Source organism: Lathyrus oleraceus, chromosome 2 (assembly GCF_024323335.1).
Source record: "Lathyrus oleraceus cultivar Zhongwan6 chromosome 2, CAAS_Psat_ZW6_1.0, whole genome shotgun sequence".
Classification (NCBI taxonomy): Eukaryota; Viridiplantae; Streptophyta; class Magnoliopsida; order Fabales; family Fabaceae; genus Lathyrus; species Lathyrus oleraceus.
Genome location: NC_066580.1, coordinates 108911445 through 108924055, shown reverse-complemented (window position 1 = coordinate 108924055; position 12611 = coordinate 108911445). Strand labels below are relative to the sequence as shown.

At 32.2% G+C, this 12611-nt stretch overlaps 2 protein-coding genes across 2 annotated transcripts; one reads left to right on the top strand and one right to left on the bottom strand.

Annotated features, from left to right (window-relative positions):
• Positions 1-888: 888 nt before the first annotated feature.
• On the top strand, positions 889-3996 carry LOC127118323 (CASP-like protein 2A2). The gene is made up of 3 exons (XM_051048495.1): positions 889-1311; positions 3354-3471; positions 3573-3996. Exons 1-3 carry the CDS (start codon positions 1082-1084, stop codon positions 3846-3848), a joined length of 624 nt encoding a protein of 207 aa, XP_050904452.1. The 5' UTR covers positions 889-1081; the 3' UTR covers positions 3849-3996.
• A 303-nt stretch (positions 3997-4299) lies between these two features.
• LOC127118324 (uncharacterized) lies at positions 4300-5889 on the bottom strand. The gene is made up of 4 exons (XM_051048496.1): positions 5696-5889; positions 5522-5597; positions 4731-4903; positions 4300-4641 (listed from the first exon to the last, which is right to left on the bottom strand). Exons 1-4 carry the CDS (start codon positions 5809-5811, stop codon positions 4554-4556), a joined length of 453 nt encoding a protein of 150 aa, XP_050904453.1. The 5' UTR covers positions 5812-5889; the 3' UTR covers positions 4300-4553.
• Between the last annotated feature and the right edge of the window lie 6722 nt (positions 5890-12611).

Here is a 12611-nt window from a genome sequence, read left to right as displayed (position 1 = left end):
AAGCAATTTGGACCAGATATGTGCTGGACGAGATGGAAGTGAAGAAACCTCTGATGTTGCAGATCGACAACAAGTCAGTCATCAGTCTTGCAAAGAATCCAGTTTTACATGGAAAGAGTAAGCACATTGAGACTAGATTTCACTTCCTAAGGGAAAAGGTAAATCAAGGTGAAGTTGAAGTGAGACATTGCTCGAGTGAAGCAAAGTTTACCGATATTTTCACCTAAGGATGGAAGATCGACAAATTCCTAATTAATTAATTACTTGATTAACAAGTCGGTTAATTTGTTATATTAACTACTTGAATTACAAATAATTTATTGTATATAACATGTATAATGTAATTCAATTTTAACAATTACAAATTCTCTCGGTTGGGTTCCTTCCTCACCCATGTTTACTATCACTAATAAGAAAGATTATAATAAATTAAATTTGTTTTGCTTTCTAGACAGAAAAAAAAGTATTTTGCATTTAATTTCATTTAAAAAACATTTTTAAATTGGGACCGAGAGAGTTCTATTATACTAAATATTTACTTAGAGACCCATACATGCATTTATCATTTTTCAATAAAATAATGAGATTAATTACTATACACTGTCAGTGTAAAAAGTTTTACACTGTCGATTCATCGCCATCACCCGTTTGTATTACTTTATAGATTTTTAAAATAAAAGTCAAACTTCTTTTAATATCTGACGTCTATAATTAACTGATGGTGTAAAACCATTTTACACTAACAGTGTATTTCAATTAATCTCTAAAATAATAGACTAATAATTGAGCTAAAAATAAAACTAATATTTTAATAATTTCATAAGTTCATTTGTCAGTACGTTTATTCATCACCATCGTTATCTAGGTGACTGGTAGAGTGGTAGTTGCCTTGGAAATACGTTACTTCTTCTCTTATCACAGTAACATAATGGAAAATTTAATGCTTACCCTAAGTGGTTGGCCTCGTTCCTTTCAAACCCATACCATATTTATGTAGCATCAAATTCAACCAATTATCCAACCAAACTCAATTTGCACCATTTCTTTACACAAAAAATAACCAATTTGTTGTATCATAATAATGGAGAAGGGAATCGGTGTTGAATTAGCTACAAGGTCTTCTATTGAAATGAGAAATTCAGTTGATGATGATGAGGATTTAGACTGCAAGGTTTCATTTCTAAGGATTGTGGAGACTTTCCTGCGGTTGTTCACTATTGGTTTGTGTGTGACAGCTCTTGTTATTATGCTTAAGAATTCTGAGGAAAATGAGTATGGTTCTGTTGCTTATTCTGATCTTGGTGCTTTCAGGTATTAATCATGTATTTATTTTAATCAAGTGTATTAAAGTTTATAGTTTTTTATGCTTTAAGTTGTTTTGACTTATTGAAAATCGAAAATTGATGCATAAGAATGATGAGGATATCACTCAATTGTTTTGAGCTAGGGTTTTTGGTTTGTGTAGAAAATTAGTTTGGTTTTTTGCATTGTTGATAGATGAAACTCACTTGTCTTTTGTTGAACAATTTACATTACATTAATAAAAATAACATTCTTAACATAGCATATATTTGAATTGATAAAAATAAAACGGAACGAAATAGAATATATGAAAATTAAGTGAAGTAGCAGAATAGAATTTTATTGCATGTACCTTCAAATCGGATGAAATGAATATCCAAGGATTTGAGGGTGCATTTTGCTCCCTCCATTATTTATAAATTTAAAAAATGAATCTTATTATTTATTAATTTATTTCATTCCATTTAATTACATACCATCAATTTTAATATAGAATTTTTTTTATCATAAATAAAAAGTGAAATTATAAATTATTTTTACATTCGAATCATAAATATAAATTAATTTTGAAGAATAATTTATTGAGTTTTGAACGATTTTTAAGTTGAAATAGACAAGATTAAAAAAATGATGATATCATCATATTATATTTGTAATTATAGATATATTTTTATGGTTATAAATATAAAATAAATAATAATAATAATAATTATTATTATTATTATTATTATTATTATTAAAGAGTGATATATAATATTAGTTAGTGGATACATTTAAAAACATAAAAAAAATACATTTAGAATATATCAATTAAAAATAAATTGAAAATGTTACGTTTGGTGAAGTAAATATTATAAAATGAGAGTAGTTATAATTTAATTACAAAAATATCATACCCAGTAAAAATTTAAAAAGTAATTAAAAATATTAACAACCAATAAAAATGTATATTTCCTCAAATCATATTTTTGTTAAGTGAAAATTCAATAAAATGTTTGTAATCGATTATTATGGAATGTAATTGATTAAAATTGTGTTGGAAAGTGACAAGAGTCAAAAATAAAAAATGTATTCACTTTATAAGCGATTAAACATTCACATTAATCGATTACAAGAATTGTCATTTTGAATTGTCATTTTTGGGCTTTGTTACTTTATTCCAATCTATGGTAAGTGTAGTGTATTCTCTCTAATTCTCTACCTCCCTCTCCACTTTCAAACATGTTCAATTTTTCACAAATTGCATGGTTTAAACTTCTAACATTTTAGATTAAAAATTTGTTTGGATCAAATGCAACATAAATTTGAATAAATTTTTTTAAAAACTTAAAAATAAAATATGAGAGGATATTTAAAAGGACCATAAAATATCTAATCCAATAATTAATTTAAAAATATCATATATCATTGAAAAACTATAGTAACCTAAAATATTAAAAATAATAGAACCGTGAGATTATATAGAAAAGGTCAACATTATTTTGCATTTTTTCTTTGTAATGCATCTAATTTCGAAAGAAAAAAAAAGTTCAATTGTCAAAACATAAAAAAAAATAGAGTAAATTACTTCACTATCTTCAAAAATACAAATATTACTCTCTTTCATTTTTTGCAGAATACACATCCCTCCCTTAACAAATGAAATGTAATAAATCATAGTATATATTTTTCTGTCAATAACTATTACCATCTCTTAAATAAAATTTATTTATTGACAAAATATCACATCCCTATCATTTGTCCGGATCAAGTTGTTTTCTTCCTAACATCCATTAACAAATTGATGTTTGACCATAAACCATCAAAGTTATTTTTCAAGTGAACATGGTTTATCATTCTACCAAGAGAAATTGTAGTTACACAATCCAAAAACCCCTCTTTATTGTGTGACACTGACAAGCAACCTCCTAGTCATATTCATATTGAACTTGAGGAAGCACACATAATTGTCTGTTCCAATTTCAACAATTGTACTGCAAAAAATAAATCAATGACAAATATTATGATGATCCCCAATATGATAGCGTCAATGCCATTTATGCATTTTGTAGGTATTTGGTGCATGCCAATGGCATTTGTGCAGGATATTCACTATTCTCAGTTGTCATTGTTGTTATGCCACGCCCTTCAACCATGCCTAGAGCTTGGGCTTTCTTTTTGCTTGACCAGGTCATTTCACTTTTTGTCAATCTATAATGTAATAAACTAATATCAATTGACAACTTCAAGAAAGTAAATATTTTTTCCCCTTTGTGTTTGATATCCTATAGGTGTTAACCTACATAATCCTGGCTGCTGGAGCTGTATTATCAGAGGTTCTATACCTTACTGAAAAGGGACTCCCTACAGCAGCATGGAGTTCAGTTTGTGGATCATTTGGTTCATTTTGTCACAAGATCAAAGCATCATTAGCTATCACATTTGTTGCTGTGATTTGCTATATTTTGCTTTCACTTATTTCCTCTTATAGGCTATTTAGCAAATATGATTCACCATCATCACAAGTCAACAACTCCAACAAGGACATTGCTGCTTTCAATGGTTGATCCTCAAATATTTTGCTTGTAATGTAATGTGTACATTAATTATGTCCAAGTGATTTGGCTTAAAGTGCCTCTAAACTGAATAGCTTTAACAGTGTGCTTTTGAATGTCGGGTAACTCTGAGTGTAATGATCTAAACTTGTTTTTTTTCTTCTGTGTTGCTGAAAGCAATATGTATGTTTATGTGTAGGACAATAGATAATAACTTAACAAGCTATAGGTGTTTGGATTGCAAATCATAGCTCCATTCATTGAGAAAGTAACTTTTTCTTTTACTCGAATGTTGCTTGTAGATGAAATTCAAAATGCACTGTAATTAGGATTTTTTACCACTGCCACTAGCCATGGTACTACCACTACTTGTATTTTTTGGACCAGTTATGAAACTGATTCTAAGTCGCAATAATGAGATACGATATCCCAATTGGACAAGACAATCAAATTGCCAACTCAATTAAAACAATGTCATATAAAGCTATCTGATTGAAGAATATGGTCAAGTTCACAAAATAACAGTAATCCACATCCAAAACCACATGTTGAAACTCTAAACTTGTCCTTATTGTAATATAAAAAAGCTATCAAGAAAGTCAAACACAATAAATTTTGAACCTGCATTGTTCATTTGGCGTCCTAGGTCTTACATTATTCAATAGCTCACCAAACCTCATTATCAAAAGGGTATGATAGAAGAGGTACCAGTTCAAATCAGTGGCTAGCAGGCTGATTGAGAAGACTCCAGCCAAATGAAAGTGTGCACAACATAAGCCCCAATATTGCCGGCATAAACAATCCCCTGTTAGCATATAAATTCAGTTACTTATTAATCCATGATGGCTTTAATTACAAAAATAACACTTATGGCTAATTATAAACTTTAATCACCCGAGTTTAAGACGGTTCTTGGGTTCGCCGGAGGAATAGCCTTTGAAGTAGAAAAATCTAGCAACAGTGTAAAGTACTCCAAGGGCGGCACAAATGGATGGATGCTTCAGTCCTCCCAAAATCATCAATGTGAAGAAAATGGGCATTGTTTCAAGAGAGTTTTGGTGCCCTCTCTGCACTCACCAAAATACAATATACTCACAATTCATACAAGAGATAGACACCAAAAAGTTATTAATATCATACCCTTTGATATATACTTTCACCACATCAATAAGCCAAAAAAAAAAACTCTATTCATCAACTATATCACAACAAGGAACACAAGAATACAATGTTAATATCATACCCTTTAAAGTGAATTTAAAGTAGAATGATCTATGTTTGGGACAAATTCTAAAAATCTTAACTTCAAGTTAGAATCAACTTTGAAGGCAAATTCAATTCCAAGCAATAGCATCCAAACATGACAAAATCAACTTTAAGTCTCCAAATTCACATTTCGTTCTCCCAAAAGTTAATTCAAACATGCACTATGCATCATGATGCCACTGATAAAAAATCACGAGTATCATGAGTGTACTTTGCGGGTGTATGTTAACCCTCTGGTTCCTGGTGGAAGGGGGCAGTTAATTTGAAGTTGGGCCAGAAGTTAAGTTAATTCAAACCGACAATCATTACATTAGTGAATTCAGTAATAATAATGATTAATGAACAATGAAAGCTGTATATAGAAGCAAGAGACCAAAACCTAAACACTTTCAGCTTTCAGATTGAGCCAGAGAGATTACCTGAACACAATTGAAGAGCTTGGCATCTTTGTTTTCAGATTCAGAAGCATAGAGTGTTGGATAAAACACTTTGTACCTGTGGGGAATTTCAACAAACACCTTGTAAGCAAAACCACACAAACTGCATCTACATAAACAAGGATAAAAATTATGGCAAAACAAAAAAGCTATTACTTCTTGCGAGCTTTGCCGACATGAAAGGTCATGTAGAAATTGAGGAAGCAGTAGATAACAAGAACAATAGCGACAAAGCCATATTCTTTTGGCAACAAATCTACAAGTACCGCCATTTTCGAAGGTTGGGTTTTTTTTTTAAGGATGGAGGATTCAATGAGATGAGCAATGTGTTCTTTCGCCGTGCCACAAGTATGTATATATATATATATATATATATATATATGGTGAAATTTTAGCAACTAGCATACTAGATTAAAAAATAAAATAAATCATTTATTTTTTTGAATTATAGTTGGTTTACATTAAATTTTTAATATTATTGTATTTATAATTATGAGTAAAAATAAATATAATTTATTTTAAATCTATTTTTTCAGGGTGTTATAATATCTTTTAGGATTTAGAAAAAATAATTTGTTCATCTTTTTTTAACTTTATTTTATGATCTATGTTGATCCCTTGATTTTAAAAAGTTCAAAGTTGATCCATTAATTGTTCAAATAATGTCACTTTAAACCTTTTTGTTTGCTCTCTTAGTCAAATTCAAAATGCATACATCCGACGTTGATGTTATATATCTTTGCACGCGTGACATATGACGTGGTACATGTGTATCACCAAAACCACAAAAGATGTAAGAAAAAATCCAAAATTTTCCCTTTAGCCCGAAAATATATGCTATGGAGTATGATGCTCGCTTATATCTTACTTCTAAGCTGCTTAAATCCTTTATCACATATTCTAAGTCAATTCTCCATCATTTTTTAGTTATCTTCTACCATGTTTATTCAATGCCTAAATATATGTCTTATATCCATACATACTGTTTTAATACTTAGTTCTTAATTATTCACAACCATGCGATTGTTTAACCAAATTATGATTTTCCCTATTCATTTATTTCATGTTTAGCAGCTTTGTTGTCTGTTCAAGAAGATCGATTGTGTGTAATGGAACATCCTAAAAACCCGCATGTAATTATCAAAGAATTTAATTAACAAAATACAAACACATAGGGTGTCACTCATAGCAATCTGAGTCTGCTCCGTAACACGATTTACAACAAAATATTTTACTACATACATTTGCACTTAGGATGTTTACACGACATCCAACTCATCTGAATATCTTCGCAATGGAATCATAATAAAAAACATACCAATTTAAAATCTCATAATAGTTTTCATAACAAAATTAAAAGCACCGACTCATGATATTCTCCTTGTGTTATCACACCAAAACATAAAATAAATACGAGGGCATCCATTGTCTCTCAGGAAATTTCAACACCAAATAAATAATTTGTTCCCTAGTATTACATATCAGAGCATAACCAAAGCTGAAAGGAATAAATTAAAAGAAATAGCTCTAGGAGCTAACTTTCCACTCATAACAACGTCATCTACTCTTGAGTATCTGCATGATGTCCATGTAAAGGCAACATTCAAACAGAATGTATGACAATTTATTTTAATAATAACAACATAGAATATAAAATAGAGTACAACATCTACACAATCATGTATAATAACATATCGCATTCTCACGCCCAAATAATCATCAACATAACATACAACAACAACATCATCACACATAGTCATATTTCACGCATATAATTCATTCATGTTACGCGACTCACGACAACGACAACAACTCATATGCATGTGGTACCAATTCAATGTTTGGTTCTTTTTACGAACCTGATTCCCCATTCGGAATCTCGAATTCCCCATTCCGAGTTCCGGATAAGCTTTTCATCCCCCTTCGGACCTATGACTTATCCCTTTCAGCATATCAACAATGGATGTATGGCATAGTAATAATGCAATTAACATAAAAATTATAACAATATTTAGTAATCCACAATCAATCACACATTTACAATCATGTGTAACGTAATCCACCCTTTTGGACTACCCCCAATATAATCAAACACATCATTTCAATCATTCATAACACATCAAATAATTTATCAATACAGACCTCATCCATATTCATCACATCATACAATTTTTTCCCTCCTACTACCAACCGCTGATAAAATTGTTAAAAATATTTTATCCTTGAAACAAAATTATAGCCCTCTGTTTCATCTACCAAATGCTTTGAACCTCGTCCCAAATGATTTACGAGTTGAAATTATAATCAAAACCATGCACAAATTCGTTACTACAAATTTGTTGTTTTCTGAATTTTGCAGCACGATTTTCATCTTCTCCAACCCCAAAAACATTCACGAAATCATCACCAAAAATATTTTACCCCTAAAACAAATTTATATCCCTCTGTTTCAGTTACCCAACGCTTCAGACCCCAACCTAAAATGATTTACGAGTTAAAAATTATGATCAAAATCGTGCACGGAGGTGTTACCAAAAAGTTGTTGTTTTCGTGAAATTTCCAGCATGATTTTCATCTTCTCCAACCCCAAAAACATCCATGAAATCATCACCAAAAATATTGTATGATTTTAAATTCAGTCATAAACATACTTATATCAATCCCTTCTTATATTCATATAATCATTGATCTATATATGATATCATCCCTAAAACCTTCAACATCATCAATGGTGAACATACATGAACATAAATTTCATTTAACAAATATCAACATTCACCATAAATTCAAAAAGAATTAAACTTTCATCTACCCTTTCATTCATTTTCCTATTATTGAACCAAATTCTCACCCTTACCTTGTAATTATAGAAAAAATCAAGCTTTTGACTATGGCTTCTCTTTCCTAGAGCTCTCCTTAGGTTTTTCTTACTTTTCTCTTCTCTCTTCTCTTTTTCTCCAATTCCAAAAGTTTCACCTCATTTCTCTCCTCATAAATCAAAAACCTAATTTCTATCTTTATAGTATTCCATTAAGACCCAATTTATTACTATCTTATATTATTTATTTTAATTCTCCACAATTCACATTTTCCACCCCAAACTCATTACTTCCTTTTATTTTATTATTTCATTTAAATAATAACACTAAAATATTATTTATTCAATTAAATAATTCTAAATAAATCTATCAACCTCTAACTACTCGTCACACTCTATACCTAAGAGTCACCCACCCTTATTGCCCTAACACATCTAAATTATCAGAAAATAATAATTAAGTACACACATAAAATTATAATTAATTAATATAAATAGTTTTTAGAAAAATAGGGTGTTACAACTCTCCCCCACTTAAGGAATTTCCGCCCTTGAAAATTACCTCAAGTGAACAGATTCAGAAACAAATATCTCATCTGGCTCTCAAGCTCCAAGTTACATTTCCACCAGTTGGTCCTCCACAAGCTACTTTCACCAAGGTAATCTCTTTACCATGCAAATGATTTACTTATCGATCCTCAATTTGTTAGTGTAAGCCCTAGAGGCCAATAATTTTGGTACTTGTATCGAATTATTTATTAATAATAAAATGTTTTTTCTTTATTATGTTTGTTTAATAAAGTCCCTAGAATAGCTAGTCTGTTTAATATATCAAGTGTGACTTAATCATGAGATCTCATTAAACATAAGGATATTATTCTTAAAGTACCCGTAGTCGAGCTTTGTTATAAAGTGGGATAATATTAAAGCATAAAGACTATTATGTATATAGACTGATGATCACATCTCATGGATCATGGATAAGGAGTTATCAAGCCTTAAACATAGGTATGAATATTAAGAGTAACATTTATACTGGATTGATCCGCTATGAGAATACTATATAGAATGTTATGCAAAGTGTCATAAGTTATTTTCATGGTAATAGTGGTGTATACCACCCTTCGACTTGAAACCACTATGGACCCTAGATGTAAAGTCGAGTGCCTTATTGCCGATCAAACGTTGTTTGTAATTGGATGACCATAAAGACAGTTGATCGGTACTCCACGAAGCATGATGAGGGACATGAGTGACCTAGATGGATTTTGCCCATCCCGTGTAACAGGATAAATGTCAAAGGGCCCAATATTGAACTAGACAAGGATGACACGGTCAATGCCTTGCGTTCAATATAGACATAAGGGTAAAAGGGTAATTGTACACATAAGTATTATCACAAAAGGATTTTTCAGATCACATGACATTTTCGTGTCTTGGATAGTAGTGATGTGTTGCTAGATACCGTTCATTGTTTATTATATTAAATACGTGATTTAATATAATTGCAAATGTCGCGAAAACCTACAGGGTCACACACAAAAGGACGGATTGATGAGAGATAGAGTAAATAAGGAACATCGTAAGATACGTTGCACTTAAGTGAATTGTAGAACATCGTAAGGTACGATGTACTTAAGTAGAATACGAAGTATGGTAAGGTACCACGCGCTTAAGTGATTTTGGCATATCATAAGATATGGGCCATATAAACTTAAGTGGGATTTTTAGCTTGCAGCCCACACAAGTGGTTCTATAAATAGAACCCTTATGCAGAAGCATTTGTGCAGTTAAAATTTCATTTCTCTCTCTCTATCTCTCTCTCTCTCTCTCTCTCTCTCTCTCTCTATATATATATATATATATATATATATATATATATATATATATCACACATCACACACACACACACACTCAAAGCCTTCATTCGTAGCGACTAGCACTAAGATTGAAGGAATCCATTCGTGTGGAATGAGTATAGGCGTTGTTACCATTCAACGTTCGTGATCACTCCTTAGATATGCATCATAGGTTTCAATCGCCACAAGAGGTAACGATTCTATCACTGATCATGCCCATTCGTAAGGATCACTAGAGGAGAATTTTTTTTAATTTCCGCTGCGTTTTGGATCGCTATTCTCCTTCACTATCCGCATGGGTGATGCCTCAATAGTCAGGTTATCTATCACCTGCACATCATCCACTTGAATCACATGAGATGGATCTGGAATGTACATCATAAACTGACACACATGAAACGCATCATGAAGATTAACAAGAAACAATGGTAAATCAATCTGATAGGACACTTCTCATATTCTTTACAAAATCTGGTAAGGACTGATGAAACGTGGAGTGAGCTTTCAAGACTTCAAATCTCGACCAACATCAGTTACCAGAGTAACCCTCAGAAACACATGATCTCCCTCTTGGAACTCAAGTGTTTTCCTTAGTCTATCATGATAACTCTTTTGGAGACTCTGAGAAGCTTTTATATTCTCCTAAATCACTTTGATCTTCTCTGTGGTCTATTGTACAATCTTAGGTCCATTTGCAGCACCCTCTCCTAACTCATACCAACACAAAGGCGTCATATACCTTCTATAATACACTGCCTCAATCGGTGTCATTCCAATACTCGAATGGAAGTTGTTGTTGTATGTAAACTCAATCAACGGTAAAAAGTTATCCCAAGCACCTCCTTGTTCAAGTACACAAGCCCTCAACAAGTTCTCTAGCGGCAGAATAATCCTACCAGTCTGACCATTTGTCTGCGGATGATAAGAAAAAATCATATGTAACTTCGTACCCAAATCCATCTGCAAACTCTCTGAGAACCTCGACGTAAACCTTAAATCTCTATCAGATGCAATACTTGGCGGAATACCGTGCAAACTGACAATCCTCTTGATATACAGCCTCACCAACCTCTCCAACAAATAATCTAGTCTCATCGGAATAAAATAAGCAGACTTTTTCGACCTATCCACAATTACCCAGGTAATATCATAATTCTTCAAAGCCCTTGGCAATCCAGACACAAAATTCATCGAAATGTTGTCTCGTTTCCACTCAGGAATAGACAATGGTTGCATTAAACGCAATAACTTTTGATACTCAATCTTTTGACTTCTGGTAAGTCAGACACACATACACAAACTTTGCAATCTCTTTCTTCATCCCAGGCCATCAAAACATATTTCTCAAATCTTGATACATCTTTGTAGCACCCGTATGAATACTCATACCACTTTAATGTCCTTCTTCAAGAATACTCTTCCTGAGTTCAAGCACATCAGGAACACATATTATGTCACGGAATTTTATAACACCAATATCATTAATCTTGAAATCACATCTCGATCTTGATTGATTAAAGCCAAACGGTCTACCAATTCCAAATCAGTCCTCTGAATTTCTCTAATCCCTTCCAAAACACCAACGCTAATCTTTAACATACCTATCTTCACACTCTACGACGTGACTTCACAAACCAAAATCAAATCTCTAAATTCTTCGATTATCTCTAACTCTATAGCCATCAATATCGACATATGAAACATCTTCCGACTCAGTGCGTCAGCCACTACGTTGACTTTACCAGGATGGTAATTCAAACCAAAATTATAATCCTTTAACAATTCAAGCCACCTTCTCTGCCTCATATTTAACTAATTATGACCGAATAAGTACTTCAAGCTCTTATGATCATTGGACACTTTAAATCTAGAGCCAAACAGATAATGTCTCCAAATTTTAAGTGCGAACACAACGGCGACCAACTCTAAGTCATGAATAGGATAATTCTTCTCATGAATTGTAAGTTGTCTTGACGCATAAGCCACAGATTGTCCAGTGTGCATCAATACACCATCCAGACCCATCTTGGAAGCATTGCAATGCACGACAAAAGGTTCAATTATACTCGGCAGAATCAAAACTAGAGCAGTAGTCAACTTTTTCTTGAGTTCTATAAAACTATCTTCACAAGCAATATCCCACACATACGCTTGACCATTTCGAGTCAACTAAGTCAAAAGCATTACCAACTTCGAAAAACCTTCTATGAATCTGCGAAAATAACTAGCTAACCCAAGAAACTTCTAATCTTCGTAACAGACTTCGGAGTTTCCCACTGCTACACATCATCAACCTTCAAAGGATCAACCGCAATACCACGACTAAATATTATATGGCCAAGAAAACTCACTCATCTTAACCAAACTCACACTTAGATACCTTAGCATATAATTG